Genomic DNA, 26439 nt, shown 5'->3' with positions numbered 1-26439 from the left:
CACCATAAAAAATAGAAATTGCACCATAGAAAATAGATGAATGCTCCATAAGTATTATCAAACTGCACCATAGAAAATATGAATTGCTCCATGAAAAATTGAAAATCATCCATAGATAGTATATTCTCATAATTGAATTCGACAGGGCTGAATTGCTATACATTGCACTGCTTCAGTGGTGCAAATGCTTAAAGTTATGGAGAATTTTCAATTTTTTATGGAGCAAAGTGTATTTTATGTGGTGCAATTTGATAATACTTATGTTGCATTTGTTCATTTTCTATGGTGCAATTTCAATTTTTTATGGTGCAATTTAATTTTTCTATGGAGCAATATTCAATTTTCTATGGGTACAGTTTGATTTTTTATGGAGCGTTTGCATTTTTCTATGGAGCATTTGTATTTTATTATGGAGCATTTCAGTATTATTTATTGGTGCAAAATTTCACTTTTAATGAGAAAATTTTATGTTTTACCGGTACATTTTTTATAAAGTTTGGAGCGTTTTCAATGATTTATGGGTAACATTGCACATTTTCATGGAACATATGTTCATTCTTTATGGAGCGCTTTTTGATTTTCTATGGAACATTTGCAATTTGTTATGGTTGCAATAACCTTTTGCCCAACAATATTGACTACTTTACAGCTTATTAGACTATTGTGCAAAAAATTATTGCACAGTGACTATTTGCACACCTCACTGAACACCTATGCTTTCTCACGGCTATCCCGACAACAACTTTTTTCCTCATTGTTATTATTTTGATTGTTCGACACAGTATAGTGAAATATTCAGTACAACCGACGAAGATATACGGAATAAAGCTAATGTTTTCAGGTATGGGAGATTCTGGGATTAGATTTAAGTGAATTCAAAGCTCTAGAAAATATCTGGAGAACCAGTCAGACGAATCTGGAGATTTCAGAAACAATGTGGAGATTCATGAAATCGAAGCCTAGGTCGGAACCCATCTGGGTATAATGAGTGAAAGTGTTTTATTGAGGTGGACAGTGTGTACTACATGTTGTGCTCCTTGAACCTCCGGTCACAGTTAGAAAGCTACGATTAAGGTGCAGAAACACTGAGGGTACGGGCAGGGCACGTCAGGGATGAAACAGTGACTTCAGGTTGACTCGTCGAACTAGGAGGGACAACACGGGTAAAAACTGATCTCCAAAGTACTCTCAGATACCCTCCTTGCACCGCCCAGTCATCACACCTGTCGCTCCCAACTCCACTACCACCCTGCCGACCCAATCACCAGTCTGACGTATCCCTACGGGTTGAACGACTCCTTAGCCCAATCCCGAACCTATCAGCTCCCCTACTGCAATCCACTCGGTGGAGACCGGACCAAAAACACAACACATGCACACTATTCGTTACTGCATCTCACAACCGGGTCTGCGCATCCGGGGAAAAAACTATTCCTTACACGAAATCTGTCCGAAAAAAAACAAGATTCGGTGCAGGTCGTATGTGAGCTCGTCTCCCTTGTTTTGATCTCGGTATTGGTAAAATGTCAAGTATTTAGATGCATATGCTACTAATATTAGTGAGTGTGCATATTGTATCTCACTAAAACGAAATTGCACTAGAGTCTAGAAATTCATACAAACGTCAATATGGTATCACCACTCACCTCGATATTTCTAAAACCAGAACATCGGTAAAAATGCCGCCTTCAGAAAAGTTGTTGTTCTGAAAAATGTTGCTGAAGATAGCGTCTTTGTAAAATTTCGGGTTATGGAGATATCGAGGTGAGTCAATCCCAGGTAACAATTTGATGCTGTACAAACGTTTCTCCAACTATTTTAAATCAGCCAAAAACAAAAGCTGAGCACAAGAGATGTAATCCTTTATTCAGCTCCTAAACATCTAATTTTGGTGATTTTATTCAACCTCTAGCTGATTTGAGGTTCATTGGAAGCTTGATTCAAGACTTAATATGCGCTTTATCAGTGTAAAAATAAAATAAAAACTCTTTCGTGAGCCTATTTCTGCCATTAGCTGCATCTATTTCCAGAAGAGATGTTTCGGAATGTATAAATTAATCTGTGGGAAAACTGGGAATTGAACTTGGATCTCCTGATTCAAAGTCACACACCTTAGCATCTACACCACAAACAGTTGTATACATATCCTCGAAAACAAGAGCATTACTTGTTGTGTCCGAATACCCAAGTAACACCGAAAACATAATCAGAAGTCTTAAACTAATCATTTTGTCCTATAACAGTTGTTTCAAAGTTTTTCAATACAAATGTTGTCGTGTATAAGTCATATTCATGATTTCAAAAACTAGTCTTTAATGGACTCTTATTAAAAAGTCGTATTTGAGTGAATATTTTGTCTTTTCAAACAAATCTGACATGTTGTTATCAATTTTGTTGGATATGTTCTAATAACGTTTATTTTGCCGAAATATGACAAGTCTGATTAAGTTTTTTATTTGTCTTAATATGTTCATCAAACATATTCTCGGTAGGGACTTTCGGTTCTTCAGATTTGTGCTCATGAAAATTAGAGCTGTGGCTTCGTCATATCTTCACCTTAATGTTTCGCTAATAAATGCACATACATTACAACACTCCAATTTATTGGGTTTTACATTACAACATATTTCCTGTATTGCACACGAACTTTCAATAGCGAACTTTCAATAGATTCTTCTCTATACTACTGCCGTCCAACTTACCCGATTATTGTGATAAATATAGAAACTATCACAATATTTTGCAGCTCACATTTATATTTTACGACATAAAATGGCTTGAGTCTTCCTGTAAGAGTTTCTTTAAAGACCACTTCAGACCATTTACGTCAACCCGTAGCACTATCAGGAGGATTTGTTTTGCTATTTATAATAATGGTATAAGTTTGCTTGAATAAGATGAATGGGGTCAATAGTGACGTACATCGCAAAGGAAACTTCCTTGAATTTCTTCATGCCTACCACACGATAAACAAATGAAAGCCCCTCTACAGCTCAACAGACTCAATATGTTTGATAAGTCGTATTAGAGTAATATTTTCAGTCTTCCAATACTTGTTTTGGTTAAGTTCTATCGAAACATAATATGTTTCATTTGTTCTTATGAAGTCATATTGAGGGTTTCTGCAGTATGTGTGCAAACATGTGTAACATGATGACATGTTCAGTATGTTTCATAAGTCATATATGAAAACATTTTCAGTCTGTCTTTCAATACTTGTTTTCGATGAAGTTTTTGTTAAACATAATATGTTTTGTTTGTTTACATTAAGTCATATTGATGTTTTTTCAATAAGTAAACAAACATATGTAACATAAACTAAAGTCATTTTTTTAACTAGGCTATACACTACCGATCATAAAAATGTCGATATGATGTTCAATATGTATTAAATTAAGAATAAACAATTTTCTTTTACCGTGCCAATGCTCTACAATTTTGATTGTATTAATTATTAAAATTTCAATTGGCTCGGCGGCATACATCATTTTTTTCATCCTGGAAAAACTAGTAGTGTACCATTTTTCTAGATGGAAGTTCCTATCGACTTTCACCGCATTTTTTATGAAATATTACCCATTTTACGAACCGACAATAACAATGTTGATAATGATATTGATTTTCACGAGGTACCTCCTGTAAAATTTTCGTTTATAAAATCAGTCCAAAAATGTGAAATACATTTTCTTCTTCTTCTGACGTTATCAACACTGGACCAAAGCCTGCTTCTCAGCTTAGTGTTAGTCTACGAACACTTCCACAGTTATTTATTTAGAGCTTCTTCTGCCAATGTCAATTTTGCATTTGTATGTCACTTTAAAATTTCTTCGTTCGTATCCATATAAATTGTGATGGCTATATGTATGACATTGTTAAATGAATATTCTCAATTTACATTTACAAATTTTCCAGATTGGTAAGCATTAAGCTAATTTCTAATCATATCTCGAATCATTTAGCATGCCGTGTCCAAGTATGCCATTTATTTTTCCATTAATACTTTTAGTATTTAAAAAATATCCAGTCAAATATACCATTTTTATCCATGATGTATGATTTTTTTGCAGGAATTAGGAATATTATTTAGGAAAACAAAGCACTTAAGGTTACACATGGTCAAGTAAAACAATGGTTTTAATTTGTTTTATTTTATTATCCTTCAAAGATATAAGGCGCATTAAATTTATCGAAGTACAAATGCCCATTTTACCAGAAAAAATGACTCGCACCACAATTTCTGGTCATAGAAAGCCAATTTTAAATTGAAGTAGTTTAGCTGAAATAATATCGCAAGCCATATTTTGCACTTGAATAGTTTTTTTTTGACATTTTGAAACATAATTGGATACGGTTTTGCAACAAACATTGATTACGCTTTAGAAAAGAAACTGAATTTTCTTCCTTAATTAGAAAAAAAAAGACGTGTAGTTTGTTTATTGAAAGTTGTCAGAATTATGTCAAAACATAATGTTTCTCAGTATTAAGTATGCTTTGATTCATATAGAACATGATTATAACATCTCAAATATGTTGCCGAAGCTCCACCTTCTGCGCTTTTTCGGTCATATATCTGTCTGAAAAACGGTTTTATTGTTATGAACCAAAACACAGTAACTGGTCATATTGGAGTCGAAATAATTCGTATAGAACATGTTGTGTTACTTGGGTAGTCAAGAATATAAGTTGAACTAAGTCAGTATTGAGGCTGAAGAAGCGATGTGGATTTCTCGAAAACATGCTTGGGTCAAGCTTTCAAAAATTATTTAATTTAAGGTTCAACAACAGATGATTAATTCATGCTGGTTGGTGTATGTTTTAAAGCTGGTTACCCAGATAAATAATATTCTATTCAACTTGATATTCAACCATCTATGTATTGCTGATTAAAGAGGTTGAACAAGCCATACTTCAGACTAATATTCAGCTGTCATTGTGTTTAGCTATTGACACCATTAACCAGCTTTTGTACAGCTAATACTATCACTGTTCAGCATTCATTTTTACGTGGGATGTGATGCAATATTGTTGCAAATCTTTTTGTGAGTCTTCTATACTTATGACGGGTAGTCTCCATATGAAAAATGGTCATTGGCAGAGGGAGCTCTCAGTTAATAACTGTGGAAGCTCTCATAGAACACTAAGCTGAGAAACATGCTTTGTGTAAGTAAGGGCTTTACACCAAGAAGAAGAAGTAGAAGTTTCCAAGATCCATGTACCTCATATTTTCAAGGTGGTCATTGTGACGTCATGTTTCGTACTCACTAAGGCCGATACAAAAAACAAACCAAGGAACTTCCCATCCCCATTTCAAATCTGACCAAAAAGACTCAAGCCCAACCGACGGTCCCTGCTCAAAACGAATTCTAATATTCCCCCACCGGTAAAGGTAAGTCAAAAGTTTCCCACATTTTCCAAGAGAGGAAACGAATCTCGCGCCCATCATCATCCGTCCGACCGTCTGTCCGCATTACAGTCCAATTCGCTTCGCTTCCAACCTAGTTCACAAATTTCGCAGAATCCCTTCTCAGACGAGACGTCTCAAAACGAAGCCACCAAATTCGGAACGCTCCCAAAGGCAGCGGGCAAAGTTTATAATTGATTTTTTATGTAAATTATGCTCCTCCATAATATGCTGAATAATCCATCATTCGCCGAAGTCGTCTTGAACTGAGCTCGGGTTGTTGCCGTTTAGTTGGGCGTCGGGTCGGGTCCGGTCCCCCGTCCGAGCCAAATCTGGGTAATGTTGCCGTCACTGACTGACTGGGAAAAGTTTTGACCCAGAGTCCAACCGGACCGATCCGCATGTTTTGTGTTGGCCAGTCCACCAATTGGATTGGGATTGGGCTAGCAAGTCAAGGTCGACCAAACGGAACTACGGATGGCTGGACGGACTTTGAAGTCTCTTACTTTGGTGGGAAAAGTTTTGTCTATATTTATAATTTGATGGGTTGATGGGACGAGATGAAACGATGGTTAAAGAGCTTGTTAGGAAAAGTAACCAGCGCCAGTTGATGGAATCTATCTGTTTAAAACTTAACGCTTAAAACATAAAGATAATTATCAAATCTGTTTGTGTGTTGGGTTGGCGTTCACTCAAATGTACATATCTGGTAAAGATACCTTCTTCTGGGAGTTTTCACCTAGAGTGGAATAATGATACGAATGCAAGAAGAAAACTTTGCAACTTTGTTTCGACTTCATTACGACTTCAGGAAGGAAATTGCGGAAATTCGACGGAGGCAATGAAAATGTGGGTTCTGGAAGTGGTTTGGTGCAGAGCGTTGAAAAGGAAACATCAAAGAAAAGCACACCTTGGTGGTAGAAATGGAGAGTTCACTATATCAAGTGTCTGTTTGTCATGGACGTAGCTAGAGGTAATCTTTCTAAGAGGTGACAGTGAATTCTTAGAAGAAATCTTCTAGAATCCTTAGAAGGATTCTTCCACAATCCTGAGAAAAATTCTTCTATAATTCTGTGAAGGATTCTATAAGAATCCTGTGAAGGATTCTACCAGAATCCTGTGAAGGATTCTACCAGAATCCTGTGAAGGATTCTACCAGAATCCTGTGAAGGATTCTACCAGAATCCTGTGAAGGATTCTACCAGAATCCTGTGAAGGATTCTTCAAGAATCCTGTGAAGGATTCTACTAGAATCCTATGAAGGATTCCACCAGAATCCTGTAAGGGATTCCACCAGAATCCTGTAAAGGATTCTACCTTAATCCTGTGAAGGATTCTACCAGAATCCAGTGAAGGATTCTACCAGAATCCTGTGAAGGATTCTACCAGAATCCTGTGAAGGATTCTACCAGAATCCTGTGAAGGATTCTACCAGAATCCTGTGAAGGATTCTACCAGAATCCTGTGAAGGATTCTACCAGAATCCTGTGAAGGATTCTACCAGAATCCTGTGAAGGATTCTACCAGAATCCTGTGAAGGATTCTACCAGAATCCTGTGAAGGATTCTACCAGAATCCTGTGAAGGATTCTACCAGAATCCTGTGAAGGATTCTACCAGAATCCTGTGAAGGATTCTACCAGAATCTTGTAAAGGATTCTACCAGAATCCTGTGAAGGATTCTACCAGAATCCTGTGAAGGATTCTACCAGAATCCTGTGAAGGATTCTACCAGAATCCTGTGAAGGATTCTACCAGAATCCTGTGAAGGATTCTACCAGAATCCTGTGAAGGATTCTACCAGAATCCTGTGAAGGATTCTACCAGAATCCTGTGAAGGATTCTACCAGAATCCTGTGAAGGATTCTACCAGAATCCTGTGAAGGATTCTTCAAGAATCCTGTGAAGGATTCTACTAGAATCCTATGAAGGATTCCACCAGAATCCAGTAAAGGATTCCACCAGAATCCTGTAAAGGATTCTACCTTAATCCTGTGAAGGATTCTACCAGAATCCAGTGAAGGATTCTACCTTAATCCTGTGAAGGATTCTACCAGAATCCTGTGAAGGATTCTACCAGAATCCTGTGAAGGATTCTACCAGAATCCTGTGAAGGATTCTACCAGAATCCTGTGAAGGATTCTACCAGAATCTTGTAAAGGATTCTACCAGAATCCTGTGAAGGATTCTACCAGAATCCTGTGAAGGATTCTACCAGAATCCTGTGAAGGATTCTACCAGAATCCTGTGAAGGATTCTACCAGAATCCTGTGAAGGATTCTACCAGAATCCTGTGAAGGATTCTACCAGAATCCTGTGAAGGATTCTACCAGAATCCTGTGAAGGATTCTACCAGAATCCTGTGAAGGATTCTACCAGAATCCTGTGAAGGATTCTACCAGAATCCTGTGAAGGATTCTTCAAGAATCCTGTGAAGGATTCTACTAGAATCCTATGAAGGATTCCACCAGAATCCTGTAAAGGATTCCACCAGAATCCTGTAAAGGATTCTACCTTAATCCTGTGAAGGATTCTACCAGAATCCAGTGAAGGATTCTACCTTAATCCTGTGAAGGATTCTACCAGAATCCTGTGAAGGATTCTACCAGAATCCTGTGAAGGATTCTACCAGAATCCTGTGAAGGATTCTACCAGAATCTTGTAAAGGATTCTACCAGAATCCTGTGAAGGATTCTACCAGAATCCTGTGAAGGATTCTACCAGAATCCTGTGAAGGATTCTACCAGAATCCTGTGAAGGATTCTACCAGAATCCTGTGAAGGATTCTACCAGAATCCTGTGAAGGATTCTACCAGAATCCTGTGAAGGATTCTACCAGAATCCTGTGAAGGATTCTTCAAGAATCCTGTGAAGGATTCTACTAGAATCCTATGAAGGATTCCACCAGAATCCTGTAAAGGATTCCACCAGAATCCTGTAAAGGATTCTACCTTAATCCTGTGAAGGATTCTACCTTAATCCTGTGAAGGATTCTACCTTAATCCTGTGAAGGATTCTACCAGAATCCTGTGAAGGATTCTACCAGAATCCTGTGAAGGATTCTACCAGAATCCTGTGAAGGATTCTACCAGAATCCTGTGAAGGATTCTACCAGAATCCTGTGAAGGATTCTACCAGAATCCTGTGAAGGATTCTACCAGAATCTTGTAAAGGATTCTACCAGAATCTTGTAAAGGATTCTACCAGAATCCTGTGAAGGATTCTACCAGAATCCTGTGAAGGATTCTACCAGAATCCTGTGAAGGATTCTACCAGAATCCTGTGAAGGATTCTACCAGAATCCTGTGAAGGATTCTACCAGAATCCTGTGAAGGATTCTACCAGAATCCTGTGAAGGATTCTACCAGAATCCTGTGAAGGATTCTACCAGAATCCTGTGAAGGATTCTACCAGAATCCTGTGAAGGATTCTACCAGAATCCTGTGAAGGATTCTACCAGAATCCTGTGAAGGATTCTACCAGAATCCTGTGAAGGATTCTTCAAGAATCCTGTGAAGGATTCTACTAGAATCCTATGAAGGATTCCACCAGAATCCTGTAAAGGATTCCACCAGAATCCTGTAAAGGATTCTTCCTTAATCCTGTGAAGGATTCTACCAGAATCCAGTGAAGGATTCTACCTTAATCCTGTGAAGGATTCTACCAGAATCCTGTGAAGGATTCTACCAGAATCCTGTGAAGGATTCTACCAGAATCCTGTGAAGGATTCTACCAGAATCCTGTGAAGGATTCTACCAGAATCCTGTGAAGGATTCTACCAGAATCCTGTGAAGGATTCTACCAGAATCCTGTGAAGGATTCTACCAGAATCCTGTGAAGGATTCTACCAGAATCCTGTGAAGGATTCTACCAGAATCCTGTGAAGGATTCTACCAGAATCCTGTGAAGGATTCTACCAGAATCCTGTGAAGGATTCTACCAGAATCCTGTGAAGGATTCTACCAGAATCCTGTGAAGGATTCTACCAGAATCCTGTGAAGGATTCTACCAGAATCCTGTGAAGGATTCTACCAGAATCCTGTGAAGGATTCTACCAGAATCCTGTGAAGGATTCTACCAGAATCCCGTGGAGGATTCTACCAGAATCCTGTGAAGGATTCTACCAGAATCCTGTGAAGGATTCTACCAGAATCCTGTGAAGGATTCTACCAGAATCCTGTGAAGGATTCTACCAGAATCCTGTGAAGGATTCTACCAGAATCCTGTGAAGGATTCTACCAGAATCCTGTGAAGGATTCTACCAGAATCCTGTGAAGGATTCTACCAGAATCCTGTGAAGGATTCTACCAGAATCCTGTGAAGGATTCTACCAGAATCCTGTGAAGGATTCTACCAGAATCCTGTGAAGGATTCTACCAGAATCCTGTGAAGGATTCTACCAGAATCTTGTAAAGGATTCTACCAGAATCTTGTTAAGGATTCTACCAGAATCTTGTAAAGGATTCTACCAGAATCTTGTAAAGGATTCTACCAGAATCTTGTAAAGGATTCTACCAGAATCTTGTAAAGGATTCTACCAGAATCTTGTAAAGGATTCTACCAGAATCTTGTAAAGGATTCTACCAGAATCTTGTAAAGGATTCTACCAGAATCTTGTAAAGGATTCTACCAGAATCTTGTAAAGGATTCTACCAGAATCTTGTAAAGGATTCTACCAGAATCTTGTAAAGGATTCTACCAGAATCTTGTAAAGGATTCTACCAGAATCTTGTAAAGGATTCTACCAGAATCTTGTAAAGGATTCTACCAGAATCTTGTAAAGGATTCTACCAGAATCTTGTAAAGGATTCTACCAGAATCTTGTAAAGGATTCTACCAGAATCTTGTAAAGGATTCTACCAGAATCTTGTAAAGGATTCTACCAGAATCTTGTAAAGGATTCTACCAGAATCTTGTAAAGGATTCTACCAGAATCTTGTAAAGGATTCTACCAGAATCTTGTAAAGGATTCTACCAGAATCCTGTGAAAGATTCTACCAGAATCCTGTGAAAGATTGTACCAGAATCCTGTGAAAGATTGTACCAGAATCCTGTGAAGGATTCTACCAGAATCCTGTGAAAGATTCTACCAGAATCCTGTGAAAGATTCTACCAGAATCCTGTGAAAGATTCTACCAGAATCCTGTGAAAGATTCTACCAGAATCCTGTGAAAGATTCTACCAGAATCCTGTGAAGGATTCTACCAGAATCCTGTGAAGGATTCTTCCAGAATCCTGTGAAGGATTCTACCAGAATCCTATGAAGGATTCCACCAGAATCCTGTAAAGGATTCCACCAGAATCCTGTAAAGGATTCCACCAGAATCCTGTGAAGGATTCTACCAGAATCCTGTGAAGGATTCTACCAGAATCCTGTGAAGGATTCTACCAGAATCCTGTGAAGGATTCTACCAGAATCCTGTGAAGGATTCTACCAGAATCCTGTGAAGGATTCTACCAGAATCCTGTGAAGGATTCTACCAGAATCCTGTGAAGGATTCTACCAGAATCCTGTGAAGGATTCTACCAGAATCCTGTGAAGGATTCTACCAGAATCCTGTGAAGGATTCTACCAGAATCCTGTGAAGGATTCTTCCAGAATCCTGTGAAGGATTCTACTAGAATCCTATGAAGGATTCCACCAGAATCCTGTAAAGGATTCCACCAGAATCCTGTAAAGGATGCTACCTTAATCCTGTGAAGGATTCTACCAGAATCCTGTGAAGGATTCTACCAGAATCCTGTGAAGGATGCTACCAGAATCCTGTGAAGGATTCTACCAGAATCCTGTGAAGGATTCTACCAGAATCCTGTGAAGGATTCTACCAGAATCCTGTGAAGGATTCTACCAGAATCCTGTGAAGGATTCTACCAGAATCCTGTGAAGGATTCTACCAGAATCCTGTGAAGGATTCTACCAGAATCCTGTGAAGGATTCTACCAGAATCCTGTGAAGGATTCTACCAGAATCCTGTGAAGGATTCTACCAGAATCCTGTGAAGGATTCTACCAGAATCCTGTGAAGGATTCTACCAGAATCCTGTGAAGGATTCTACCAGAATCCTGTGAAGGATTCTACCAGAATCCTGTGAAGGATTCTACCAGAATCCTGTGAAGGATTCTACCAGAATCCTGTGAAGGATTCTACCAGAATCCTGTGAAGGATTCTACCAGAATCCTGTGAAGGATTCTACCAGAATCCTGTGAAGGATTCTACCAGAATCCTGTGAAGGATTCTACCAGAATCCTGTGAAGGATTCTACCAGAATCCTGTGAAGGATTCTACCAGAATCCTGTGAAGGATTCTACCAGAATCCTGTGAAGGATTCTACCAGAATCCTGTGAAGGATTCTACCAGAATCCTGTGAAGGATTCTACCAGAATCTTGTGAAGGATTCTACCAGAATCCTGTGAAGGATTCTACCAGAATCCTGTGAAGGATTCTACCAGAATCCTGTGAAGGATTCTACCAGAATCCTGTGAAGGATTCTACCAGAATCCTGTGAAGGATTCTACCAGAATCCTGTGAAGGATTCTACCAGAATCCTGTGAAGGATTCTACCAGAATCCTGTGAAGGATTCTACCAGAATCCTGTGAAGGATTCTACCAGAATCCTGTGAAGGATTCTACCAGAATCCTGTGAAGGATTCTACCAGAATCCTGTGAAGGATTCTACCAGAATCCTGTGAAGGATTCTACCAGAATCCTGTGAAGGATTCTACCAGAATCCTGTGAAGGATTCTACCAGAATCCTGTGAAGGATTCTACCAGAATCCTGTGAAGGATTCTACCAGGATCCTGTGAAGGATTCTATTGATTGATTTGATTGATTTGTCTTTATTAAAGAGACTTTCAGCCCTTGGCTGGTTCGTCTCTATCCTAAACAAGAGGTGAGCCAGAAGGGCTCACCCGGGAAAATACAATATACGCTACAATATTTTTTTTTTTTTTTTTTTTTTTTTTTTTTTTTTTTTTTTAGTTTTCGGGGCCGGGGTCCAGGGGCCTGCGGCTTCTTTCGTGCCTCGTCTTGTCGGTCGGGTTGGTCGCAGGGGGTCTGTTCCTTCGCTTGTTTGGAGGGGGGTGCGGCTTACCGCTCGGGTTCCGGAAACGGGGGTCCGAGGTGCGGGCTCTTCCGACCAGGCTGGTCGTGGTTGTGGGCGTGTTGGTGGGGGTCGCTTGGGGTGGGGCTTACCACTCGGGTCCCGGGGAATCCGAGAGGGCCGAGGTGCCCACGACCGGGTTGAATGACCTTGAGGGTCGATGTGGTCCCGGCGAGGCCGGGGGGTCCGGGGTATTGATGGTTTGGTGGTTCCGTGCTGGTGGGGCTCTGCCCGCCGGTGGTTCGTGGTGGTTTAGAGGATCGTTTTGTGGTACGACTTGTCACTTGGGTCCCAGGGAAGCCCGAGGGGCCCAGGGGGCCCACCGGGGGTTCTGGTTCGAGGTTCGTTGGGGTAGGCCTTGAGGTTGAGTGGGGATGGGACTTACCGCTCGGATCCCGGGAACCCGAGAGGTCCGAGGTGCCCACCGTTCCCGGTAGTTTTTGGATTTCGGTTTCTGCTGCTTCCATCGTCCTGCCGGCGCCGAGGTCGACCCGTCCATGCCGGTCCCCTGCCGGCTTCCGGTTGGACGGCGCCCCGACTGCCGGGGGGTATGGTCCGTATCGCCGGTTTCTTCCCTACAACGCCGAGGTCGGCCCGTCCATGCCGGTCCCCTTCCGGCTTCCGGTTGGACGGCGCCCCGACTGTTGCAGGAGGTTAACCATTGATGTTCTCCTTCGGTTGTATGTTGTGTGAGTGCCCGTGACGGGGACATTCTTTCCTCCTTGACGACCGGATTGATCGTGATGTCGTGGTGGAGGGGTGGGTTGTTTGGGGTGGGACTTACCACTCGGATCCCGGAGAGTCCGAGAGGTCCGAGGTGCCCACGACCAGGGTCCTTACGCCGATCGCTCAAATGTTGTCAAAGAGGCCAGCTTCCTTGAGGTAGTTGATTACTTGGCGCTCGTTGACTTTGTCGTTGGCCAGTGACCTGGGGACGTCTGTCACCTGGTGCATCTGACGGAGGGCCTCGTAAACTGGGCAGGTGCACAGGAAGTGCTCGACCGTGTTTGGTGTGACACAGATTTCGCATTGTCGGTGGAAGCCGGAGCTGTTGGTGGTCATACTATGTGACACCCGAGTGTGTCCCGTTCTGAGCCGAGAGAGGACAGTTTGTTCCCGCCGGTTTGGCAGGTCTTCGCCGGGGCCCGTGGATGGTTTAGATTTTCGTAGGTGAAGGATTCTACCAGAATCCTGTGAAGGATTCTACCAGAATCCTGTGAAGGATTCTACCAGAATCCTGTGAAGGATTCTAACAGAATCCTGTGAAGAATTCTACCAGAATCCTGTGAAGAATTCTACCAGAATCCTGTGAAGAATTCTACCAGAATCCTGTGAAGGATTCTACCAGAATCCTGTGAAGGATTCTACCAGAATCCTGTGAAGGATTCTACCAGAATCCTGTGAAGGATTCTACCAGAATCCTGTGAAGGATTCTACCTTAATCCTGTGAAGGATTCTACCAGAATCCTGTGAAGGATTCTACCAGAATCCTGTGAAGGATTCTACCAGAATCCTGTGAAGGATTCTACCAGAATCCTGTGAAGGATTCTACCAGAATCCTTTGAAAGATTCTACCAGAATCCTGTGAAGGATTCTACCAGAATCCTGTGAAGGATTCTAACAGAATCCTGTGAAGAATTCTAACAGAATCCTGTGAAGAATTCTACCAGAATCCTGTGAAGGATTCTACCAGAATCCTGTGAAGGATTCTACCAGAATCCTGTGAAGGATTCTACCAGAATCCTGTGAAGGATTCTACCAGAATCCTGTGAAGGATTCTACCAGAATCCTGTGAAGGATTCTACCAGAATCCTGTGAAGGATTCTACCAGAATCCTGTGAAGGATTCTACCAGAATCCTGTGAAGGATTCTACCAGAATCCTGTGAAGGATTCTACCAGAATCCTGTGAAGGATTCTACCAGAATCCTGTGAAGGATTCTACCAGAATCCTGTGAAGGATTCTACCAGAATCCTGTGAAGGATTCTACCAGAATCCTGTGAAGGATTCTACCAGAATCCTGTGAAAGTTTCTACCAGAATCCTGTGAAAGATTCTACCAGAATCCTGTGAAAGATTCTACCAGAATCCTGTGAAAGATTCTACCAGAATCCTGTGAAAGATTCTACCAGAATCCTGTGAAAGATTGTACCAGAATCCTGTGAAAGATTGTACCAGAATCCTGTGAAGGATTCTACCAGAATCCTGTGAAAGATTCTACCAGAATCCTGTGAAAGATTCTACCAGAATCCTGTGAAGGATTCTACCAGAATCCTGTGAAGGATTCTTCCAGAATCCTGTGAAGGATTCTTCCAGAATCCTGTGAAGGATTCTTCCAGAATCCTGTGAAGGATTCTTCCAGAATCCTGTGAAGGATTCTTCCAGAATCCTGTGAAGGATTCTTCCAGAATTCTGTGAAGGATTCTTCCAGAATCCTGTGAAGGATTCTTCCAGAATCCTGTGAAGGATTCTTCCAGAATCCTGTGAAGGATTCTTCCAGAATCCTGTGAAGGATTCTTCCAGAATCCTGTGAAGGATTCTTCCAGAATCCTGTGAAGGATTCTTCCAGAATCCTGTGAAGGATTCTTCCAGAATCCTGTGAAGGATTCTTCCAGAATCCTGTGAAGGATTCTTCCAGAATCCTGTGAAGGATTCTTCCAGAATCCTGTGAAGGATTCTTCCAGAATCCTGTGAAGGATTCTTCCAGAATCCTGTGAAGGATTCTTCCAGAATCCTGTGAAGGATTCTTCCAGAATCCTGTGAAGGATTCTTCCAGAATCCTGTGAAGGATTCTTCCAGAATCCTGTGAAGGATTCTTCCAGAATCCTGTGAAGGATTCTTCCAGAATCCTGTGAAAGATTCTTCCAGAATCCTGTGAAGGATTCTTCCAGAATCCTGTGAAGGATTCTTCCAGAATCCTGTGAAGGATTCTTCCAGAATCCTGTGAAGGATTCTTCCAGAATCCTGTGAAGGATTCTTCCAGAATCCTGTGAAGGATTCTTCCAGAATCCTGTGAAGGATTCTACCAGAATCCTGTGAAGGATTCTACCAGAATCCTATGAAGGATTCCACCAGAATCCTGTGAAGGATTCTACCAGAATCCTGCGAAGGATTCTACCAGAATCCTGCGAAGGATTCTACCAGAATCCTGCGAAGGATTCTACCAGAATCCTGCGAAGGATTCTACCAGAATCCTGCGAAGGATTCTACCAGAATCCTGCGAAGGATTCTACCAGAATCCTGTGAAGGATTCTACCAGAATCCTGTGAAGGATTCTACCAGAATCCTGTGAAGGATTCTACCAGAATCCTGTGAAGGATTCTACCAGAATCCTGTGAAGGATTCTACCAGAATCCTGTGAAGGATTCTACCAGAATCCTGTGAAGGATTCTACCAGAATCCTGTGAAGGATTCTACCAGAATCCTGTGAAGGATTCTTCCAGAATCCTGTGAAGGATTCTTCCAGAATCCTGTGAAGGATTCTTCCAGAATCCTGTGAAGGATTCTTCCAGAATCCTGTGAAGGATTCTTCCAGAATCCTGTGAAGGATTCTTCCAGAATCCTGTGAAGGATTCTACCAGAATCCTGTGAAGGATTCCACCAGAATCCTGTGAAGGATTCTACCAGAATCCTGCGAAGGATTCTACCAGAATCCTGCGAAGGATTCTACCAGAATCCTGCGAAGGATTCTACCAGAATCCTGCGAAGGATTCTACCAGAATCCTGCGAAGGATTCTACCAGAATCCTGCGAAGGATTCTACCAGAATCCTGCGAAGGATTCTACCAGAATCCTGCGAAGGATTCTACCAGAATCCTGCGAAGGATTCTACCAGAATCCTGCGAAGGATTCTACCAGAATCCTGCGAAGGATTCTACCAGAATCCTGCGAAGGATTCTACCAGAATCCTGCGAAGGATTCTACCAGAATCCTGCGAAGGATTCTACCAGAATCCTGCGAAGGATTCTACCAGAATCCTGCGAAGGATTCTACCAGAATCCTGCGAAGGATTCTACCAGAATCCTGCGAAGGATTCTACCAGAATCCTGCGAAGGATTCTACCAGAATCCTGTGAAGGATTCTACCAGAATCCTGTGAAGGATTCTACCAGAATCCTGCGAAGGATTCTACCAGAATCCTGTGAAGGATTCTACCAGAATCCTGCGAAGGATTCTACCAGAATCCTGCGAAGGATTCTACCAGAATCCTGCGAAGGATTCTACCAGAATCCTGCGAAGGATTCTACCAGAATCCTGCGAAGGATTCTACCAGAATCCTGCGAAGGATTCTACCAGAATCCTGCGAAGGATTCTACCAGAATCCTGCGAAGGATTGTACCAGAATCCTGCGAAGGATTCTACCAGAATCCTGCGAAGGATTCTACCAGAATCCTGCGAAGGATTCTACCAGAATCCTGCGAAAGAGTCTACCAGAATCCTGCGAAGGAGTCTACCAGAATCCTGCAAAGGATTCTACCAGAATCCTGCGAAGGATCCCAAGTAACAATTTCTATGCCTTCTGCTCTTACACATTATTTATAAAGGTTTTGTCATGGATTCGGTAAGCTCTTTTAGGTTTAATGAAGCAGTTCATGTAGTAAACAGCTTTAACAACAAAAGCAACTTTAAAACAGTTTGTAGATATCTAGAAGTCCTAGGAATAAAACCTATTTGCTTGCATTTTTGATAAGCAATAATGTCATTGTAAACGAACTGTTAAGTACGTATTAAAACTTCATCTTAAAGCTTCTTTCAAAGCCGCTTGCACGTCTCAAATTATCGGTCTTAAAACCTGATGAATTGCATAAAATCATAATAAAGCTATCTTAAGCCCTTTCGGAATTACCAGTGGAAGTATTAAAACTAACTTAAGAAGGTTACTGCAATACGATGTTCTCTTGAACAATAAATTTTATACGCTACACAAACGAAAAGACAATAAATTAAGCACAATTTGGGGTCATTATGATTGAAACATACGTGATTAGAAAACCTCGGGTGGGCAAGATTTTCCTGGTTAGGTGATCAAACCAGCTTCCTTCACTAAAGTTCGATTGCAATCGGGGCTTCCGAAGCAACTGATGGGTGGGTATTGCATCGTATGTTCTGGGTCTGGCACTACAATTGTGCATAAATTATGACTCTATCGCGACCAGCCGCAGTCGGCGTAAGATCAAATAATACAATACACTCACGCACAAAGCACTCAAACAGCCTTAAAAACACGAAACACCACCAAAAAACTCACGAAAATACCAAAGTTTTTGGTTTGTTTACATTTTTGACGGCTGTCGGTCAAGCGAAGTGTTCTTAAGAGCATTCAGTCCGAGCCCACACTTCCCTAAAACTTAACAGTGTTTGTGTAGCGCACATAATTATGTGTTAAGAATAAGTAGCTGTTTGCTAGTCATTGCATCGTATTCATAAAGAACAACTACTCTAGAACATGTTCCTTTCATACTATCTGATCCTAAACCATCTTAAACAAAACCAGGAGGATTTAACTTGACGGCATCCATGATTTTCATTACGATGATCAATTCCGACTTGCCAAGTGTGTACGCCATGTTGATGTTTGGACTGTAAATTGAATTCATGGTTTTGCACGAGGAATTAAAATGATTATTATTTATATGCCAAAAACCTCAAAATGACGTGGCGCACCGCCTTTTTTGGAAACAGTTCATTGCATTTCACGATTAATTTTTTTTGGCATAGATTTTTTTGCTACAGCAACAGGGTTTTCCCCGTGAAAATTTTCAAATAAACATTATAGACATGGATGATTGATATAATTTCCGTTCTTGCATTATCAATAGTTTGCAATTTACTGCCAATTTATGTGATGATTTTATTTTCAGATTCAGTTTGATTCTTTGGTTTTAATCGTTCTTTTAAGATGTTGTACGAACTCCAAAACGGCATGTTGGTCTTCTTGCGACCTTCACAACAAATCTTATCTATGCTGTACAGTATATTACAAGAATATGTCACAAAACCAAGTAGCATACATAGGGTTTTAAGGGTTGGTTTTAACAACCTCCTGTAGGGTGGGCCCTTTTGGGTTTTAATGGGTTTTATTACGGGTTTATTAGAGCTGTTAGGATTTCTATGCTTTAAAATTAGTTTTAACTGTTTGATTGTAACAACAGCTTGTAAGCAATGAGAAAACTAAAAATGTTACTTGGGATTCTACCAGCATCCTGCGAAGGATTCTACCAGAATCCTGCGAAGGATTCTACCAGAATCCTGTGAAGGATTCTACCAGAATCCTGCGAAGGATTCTACCAGAATCCTGTGAAGGATTCTACCAGAATCCTGTGAAGGATTCTACCAGAATCCTGTGAAGGATTCTACCAGAATCCTGTGAAGGATTCTACCAGAATCCTGTGAAGGATTCTACCAGCATCCAGTGCAGGATTCTACCGGAAGAATCCTGACAAGGTTTTTACCGGAAGAATCCTGACCAGGATTCTGCTGGATGAAGCCTGCAAGTATTCTATCAGAACTGTACCTTCCTTAGGTACGCCAACGTTGAGTGTAGATAATTTTTCCTATGCTAAATATATTTTCATTTTGCTAATGATGTCATTTCAAAAGAATTAAAAGTACTTACCATGGAGTGCAGAAATGCGAAATAAGTAGCAGCAACACTTAATTGAAGTTTCATTCAAACCCCTTCTAACAGTCTTTCTTGACTGTATCTTCAGATCATGCAATAAGAGAGGACCGTTGTGAATGGGAACGACAAAAATACATTCTACTAAGAACTCTTTTGCCATTTGCATTCAAATGGAGCCCATAAATTTGTCCACATAAACGACGCACATCAAATTCCTCATCTGAAATGCTTTCAATGACAACACTAATAAACTAGCAAAACATATCCTTCCTCTGGCTCCCATCAGCTCAGCCTATCCCGTTCCCTGCCAAGAAGCACCAAAACGACAGCACCCATGGGCAAACCCATTTGAATTCCTCGGAAATATCTTACACACTACTCTCCAGTATTCAGACATCCAAAAGGAATCTCCTCTTTCGGAGGATGGTCCATCGACGAGCGGACGCCAATGCTTACACTCACTGACTGACTGTAGACCGGAGACCCGTTAAGGCGTGAAAGTACCTTTTTCGCTCCGGCAGAGCCATCATGAAGAATTTTTATAGAGCACATTTTATGATTTTTCTTGTGCCCCCGTTTCGCTGTGCCGCTGCTGCTGCTGCGGCGGCAGCACAGGCATTCAAGTGTCTGGGTGGAAACATAAAAATCGGCATTCAACGACCGAACGGAAAATAAACAAACCAACTGTAAATGATGCCATTACAGGGTTCGGAGGGTTATCCAAGCGAGCTGCTCCTCCTCCTTTGTTGCTTTTCAGGAAGATTTGCGACAAGTTTGTTGTTACTTTAGAAGGCGTTTTTAAACATGTCTTTAAAGTCGTCCCTATGGCTTTTCTAGCCCTCAGCGACAAAAAAGATATCCACCAAGTCGGTGAAATTGTTGACGTGCTACTGCCGAAATTCTGCAAAATGACGTAAGCGACATTCAAAATTTCAATATTTTTTGGTACATTATATACAACATCTGGTGGAAAAATAGCACTGTGGTATTCCTGCTGTATTATAATGCAAGATCTAGTCGTAATCTATCATCTATGGAAAGAAACTTAGAGGATGAGCAAGAGTTTTATGCATAATAACCAAAACATGGGCTAAAACTATCAATGTCGCTTACGTCACTTTGCAGAATTACGGTGGTGCAGTACTCTAGCATAGTACACGCTCAGTGTGGCTATTTGGGTTATAGTAACTACAATGCACCGAGTTCATTTGGCAGATACGTATAAAGCGTGGGTACTCAGAAAATCTATGGCTGCACTCCCAGTATACAGTATCATTGTTCAAAATCTCAAATAAGTTGAAGTAAATTCTTCTTAGAAACATTGGAGGCAAACTTGGATTTTATTGTTGATGAGTCACAAGCAAAAAACTGCTATATTGAATTTCTGTATACATTTAACAGGCATTGGTGAAGCATCGCAATAAAACTCAATCATTCGTATGGCATCTTCCCACTGCCACTGTCAAATCTACGTTGCACGGTGTCAGGTTAACGCTTTCATTGAAACTGTTTACCGTATAACTCGATAAATCATTGCCTAATTGACCGAAGTACCTATCTAAATGATGCAGAGGCTGATTGAAGCATTTTCTCACATATGAACCTGGAGAATCCTCTCTGGAGCCACCATCTTGAATGCCCTTACGTTTTCTGCCTGTCTTGTAAACATAGTTTCACCACCGATCTCCTAGTGATTTATGATTTGAGATGTTGTTCAGTTAGTACCGGTACAGAAAATCTCGTTATTATTGGTAAATTTTCGATATCGAACGTTGGTACGGACTGATCCTTGATACCGGTAATTCGATACTGAGCAACCTCTCATTAAATACTGAATTACAGATGAAAGTCTCTTAAATAAAGACAAATCAATCAATCAATGAATTACTGACGACACGGCATGCAATAACTTTTAACATTTGCTGTCTACAATTTGACGGTAATGCCAAGATGTTGGTTTTGCTAACCAAAAAATGAGTACAATAGACAGATAAAAAGATGAAAATATCTCCATTTTTTTTTTTTTCTAAAAACGAAAATGTTTCCTACCTTTGGTCTGCTTGTTTTTTTTTTCTACGATTCTATCAGAGTACCTCCATAAATTCTATTAGTACTGTTTTTGAAGTTGGAAGGAATTCTTTTAAAAGTGTTCGTGAAAAAACACTATTCAAGATATCCACCAGGAATTTTAGTAGTTTCCCCAGGAATTCTTCCAAGTTATTCGGGATTTCCTCCTTGAAATTCTCCAAGAGTTTCCCCGAAAGCTTCTTCGGGGAAATCTTGTCGAAATTCATGGAATAAATCCTGAGAACCCTGAGGAAATTCTGCTGTTGTAACCTCTACTGAAATGCCATTGAAGGAATATCTGCGCACTAAATCCGTTCATTGCTTTTCGAGCTTCAAAATAACTTTTGAACTGCCAAGATTGAGTTGGAATTATTTTCAATACCCTAATTTAGACACCGTTTAGTGGTAGCGCAAAGAGCATAAGTGAATGTTATTTATTGAATTTCCAAATTCTGATACGTTGTTAGAGTAGATTGCTGATTACAGAAACCTGAAGGGCGAAATTTGACCTCAAAACTACGATGGCTGTATTTTTGCCTTAAATAATTAAACAAATTTGAATTGTTTTAATGACCTGGGTTCAAGGTGCATAAATTTAAAATAAAAATAATTTCGTTAATAAACATAATCTGCCCAAGCAACACGACTTGTTGCCAAACCATCAGTAACAATAACATTAGTGCAATTTATTCACTGTTCGTATTAAGGAGGACAAAACACAATTGCTTCTTCTTTGAAATGCAAAATCGCTATGCAACTAAAAGTAAGGGGAATGATAAAAATGAAAAAAAATGTCCAGGCTCAAACCATGGACTCAAAGAATATTAACCACTCACCTTACATGCTACACCAGAAGCTCTGTGGAGAGATTTGCTGCTCAACTCATTTTGGGCCAAGCATGGGAAGCAACATTTTGGATGATGTTACAGGTGTTGCTTGAATGAATAAATTAGTACAGGGCCTAATAAGAGGAAATTTCATGCGGGTTTGAGATTAGAATAAGGAGATGTGCAGAGGTTTCAGGAGAGTCTTAAAAAAGTGGGTTCTATGGAAATTCAGGTAGTGCTATAAATAGGAGACATTAGGAGGCTTATAGAGGTTTTATAACCCAGGAGATTGAGGAAGAGATACAGGCACGTTCAGTGGGGTTCAGAGGTATTTTTGATTGGTTTTAGATAATTTAAGGCACATTCATATGCGTTCAATGGGTTTTTGGCATTTTAGAAGTATTCAGTGCACCTGGGCCGCACCTGAAACACCCTGAGACTCACTGAGGTCTCTAACACTCCTTCAGTTTCTTCCCCTGCCAGACCCTGTTTATGATCTTTTATTTGCAGAGCCTTTGCTGTTAACCTAGCCTTCAAAGACATTGTGTGGAGTGGAGAATTCGAGGCATTTAAGATGGTGGCTCCAAAGAGGATCACAAGAATATTCTTTGAATTCATGACGTTGACGTTGACGTTGAAGCAAATATTCTACATTAGGCTACATCGAGCCATGATATTAACGGTCTGGATATAAAAATAAGATGAGCATGCCTGAGAACCTTTAGATGTTGAGCGAATGAGCCAGCCATTCGTGAAGGTATAAGAAAAAAAGTTTGATGATTTTTTTATGGATGGAAAAGCTTTTAACTGTATAATAAGTGATTGCTTATGTAGCTTTTGACGAAATTATTTAGGCCTTATAAATAAAAGAAAAGTTACCGGAGCCATTCTTCAAAACGTTGTGCTTCCTCAAATTGTAAGAAAGATTTTCCGTACTGCAAAGTTTTGGTTTCAGCCCTTCTGAAAATTATTAAATTATCTATAATTTTATCTAATCTTTCTGCGCTCTTACAATCATGGAGTAGCAATCAGTTTCTCCTCCAAAATATTAGAAAACCTGCTAACGATTTATTTTGTACCCTCATATGAGAAAAACAACTTTTGCGAGTTTTTAAAATGTTCATGCTCTCACGCGTGCAAAAAACACTCTGATATTGGAATATAGTCAGACATTTTCTCATTTGCAGAAACTACTCCAACGATTTTTTTTTCGGAAATTCTAGCAGGGATTTTTCTCTTAACGCAATTCTCGGGGTCTTAAGTTTTTTTTCATCGTCTCCAAGAATACATCTAGAAAATCCGCCCGTAGATTTATGAAAAAATTTCCCCTGCGAATTTTTCCAATCTTTTTTTCTGGAATTTCAACCAAAGGTTTCCCGATAAGTTTCTCCAGGTATTTTTTTTTTTTTTTTTTGAAATTCTTAGGAAATTAGGAGATTCATTCTGAAATTTTCCTGAGATTTCTTCGAATACTCCTGCATATATTGAATCAAAAGATGCTTCCTAAGATTTCTAAAGGCATTCTACTGAAGATTTCTTCAGGAACTCCTTCAGGGTTTCATTCAAAATGACTGCTGGCATTTCTTTTAAAATTCTTTCGAGAAGATTTTTTTCTATCTCCAGAGAATTTGGAAAAAAAAATTGGAGATTTTTTCTGGAAATTTAGTAAGGAATGTTTTCGAAACTTTTTCATTGGATTTCTTACGGGGGCTGACTGGATTTTACTGAAACTTGGTGTTTTTCGGCTTTCAGTCACAGAAAAAAACGTTGATTAATTCAAATCATTGCCTACGTTTCGTTTTGATCCTGTGGTTGGGATCTTCATCAGGGCTCGATATGAATCAACTTGTGAAGATCGTATGGTCACACGGAGGTTTGTCGTTTTCATTACCGCACCGCACTTTTAGTATTGGACCAACCAGCACCCTGGTTGAGATGGTGGGTGGGTGGTACGCTTAACCGTTCGAGTCGCAACACTTGGCACTTTGGGAACACTTCTGTTCTTGTTTACCGAATTGCTACAAGCGCGGTGCTCAACCCTAATGAAAACGACAATCCTCCGTGTGATCAACATGATTTTCACAAATTGCTAATATCGAGCTCTGAGGAAGATCCCAACCACAGGATCGAAAGGTAGGCAATGATTTGAAATAATCAAGGCTTTTTCTGTGACTGAAAGCCGAAAAAACACCAAATTTTTCATTGGAGTTTCTCAGATATTTCTTCGGGAATTCTTCCCAAGAATTCTTTGTGAATTCCTTTAATAATTTCAGTAAAACTTCATACAAGTTTCCTTTAGAAATTGTATGTGTTTATAGATCACGCAGAATTTGTTCAGATATAACTCCAGGGAAATTTCAGAAATCCCTTCCAAAAATTGCCTAGAAACTACTAAAGCATTATTCTAGCAATTTCTAAGAAATCCTTGGAGGATCGTCTCAAGACATCCTTTAAATAAGTCCTGTTCAGAAATCTCTTGAAAACTCTTGCAGAAACCTTTGGAAGCTCCTAGAAGAAATATTTGATTTTTTTTTTGTAAAAATTTCTGAGCAAACATTCCACAAGCAATTTCTAAAGTTATCTCTTGTACATTTCCTGGATGAGAAGATGAAAGAAACGCCCTTCATTCTCAGAAAAAAATATAAGAGACTTATGGATGAACTCTACGAGTAATTCTAAGAAAAATGCTTGAGTAACTTCGAGAGGGACTGGAAAAATCCAAAGAGGAACTCCTGAAGAAAATTTATTTTAAATTTTGTACAAATTGTAAACGGTGGTACTGTTGGAATTCTTCTTTTGTTCCGCTATAAATTTCTTTGAGGTCCCCAGAGGATTTTCTGAAGAAGTCTTGGAAGAACTCCTGGAGATACACAGAAATAATATTTAACAATGTCTGAAGGGATTTGAAGGAAAAGCTCCTGAAGGATTTTACTGGAGAACCACTGGAGAATTTGCGAAAAAAAATTTATTGAAGAAATCTTGGAAACATTATTGGGTAAAAACTGGAGAACCCTTTGCAAGTATTCGTGAAAAAAATCCATGAACAATGCTAAGGAATAGATTCTGGAATAATGCCTAGACAGATGTCTGAAAAAACTCTCAAAAGAATCTTTTGAAAATTTTGGGAATTTTCTAGATCAAATTTCCAAACAAACGCCCGAAAAAATCCCTTAATTTATTGATTATTTTCTAAGCGTACCTCAGGAGAAATTCAAGCAATAATTTCTGAAAAAGGTGTCTGGAATAGTTTTGAACTTTTGAAAAAATCTCATAATCTTTATAAAAAAATCTCCTGGAATTGCATTTTTTTAAGATAGTTTCTATTGAATTCTTGGAGAAACCCCTAAAGAAGTTCTTATGAAGGAATACAAGCCTGAGCTAATGTAGCAATTCTGGAATGAATTTACCTTCAGTGCAGTGGGTCGGCTCCAGAGGTACGTTCTCCTCCATTTGGGAAATTTGTGCCATAAATTCTGGTATAAATTTCCCATAGAATGCCTCAAGCAATCGTAATTCGATTTTTTGAAGAAATTTCTGACGGAACCCATGGAGCAGTTTCAAGATGAATCTTTTTGAGAAATTTCTTGAAATCCGCTGAAAAGGTACCATGGAGAATACCTAGAAGAATCTCTGGAGAAATCCTCAAAGAAATCCATGGATAACGATTCCTACTAAGAAGAATCTTTAGAGGAATCCTTGCCAAACATTTCTATATTTTTTGAAAAATCCTCAAACAATGTTTGGCGGTACTTCTGGAGGTAATCGTGGAGAAATTTCTCTAAATTTTAAGAAGATTTTTTACAAAATACATAAAAGGAATTTCAGCAAGAATGTCTTTTCCGAGATAGTTCCATAATCATTTCGTGAAATATTGATGCATTGAGGGGTTTTCCCGGAATAATTCTTTATTAAGCGCAACATTGACGTAATTTCCTTGGGGCGTACCATTTTTTTTCTATTCTTCGTGAATTTTAACCCAGACTTATTCTTCACGCAGTGGGAGCATACCAGTATAGATGGCGCCGAAACTAAGCCTAATACCTTGAGTAACCAGCTCTGATTTTACCTAGACAGCATTGTTGGTTAGGGTCTCCAGTTAGCCTAGTGGTTAAGGCTATGGATCAGAAAACCGGAGACGGCGAGTTCGATTCCCGTTCCAGTCGGGAACATTTTCTCGACTCCCTGGGCATAGTGTACCATTGCACTTGCCTCACAATAAATAAATGCATGCAATAATGGAAAGCAAAGAAAGCCTTTCAATTAATAACTGTGGAAGTGCTCAAAGAACACTAAGTTGAAGTGAGGCAGGACAAGTCCCAGTGCGGACCTAGAGCCATAAAGAAGAAGAAAAAGAAGAAAAAGCATTGGTGGTTCTGGTAAGATTTTCTGCAGCGATTTGTTTAGAAAATCATACAAAGGTTCAGTC

At 40.0% G+C, this 26439-nt stretch overlaps 2 protein-coding genes across 2 annotated transcripts in view; both read right to left on the bottom strand.

The window, feature by feature from the left end:
• Positions 1–26439, bottom strand: part of LOC109418868 (uncharacterized) — a 515512-nt gene that overhangs the window by 340430 nt on the left and 148643 nt on the right. The gene's annotated exons all lie outside the window — the stretch shown is intronic.
• Positions 12489–13563, bottom strand: LOC134286939 (collagen alpha-1(I) chain-like). Its single transcript, XM_062848645.1, has 3 exons — positions 13396–13563; positions 12887–13076; positions 12489–12832 (listed from the first exon to the last, which is right to left on the bottom strand). The coding sequence occupies exons 1-3, from the start codon at positions 13561–13563 to the stop codon at positions 12489–12491; spliced, it is 702 nt and encodes a 233-aa protein (XP_062704629.1).

The sequence above is a fragment of the Aedes albopictus genome, chromosome 2 (genome assembly GCF_035046485.1).
Source record: "Aedes albopictus strain Foshan chromosome 2, AalbF5, whole genome shotgun sequence".
Classification (NCBI taxonomy): Eukaryota; Metazoa; Arthropoda; class Insecta; order Diptera; family Culicidae; genus Aedes; species Aedes albopictus.
Note: the sequence above shows the minus strand (reverse complement) of the source record. Positions and strands in the feature narration are given on the sequence as shown.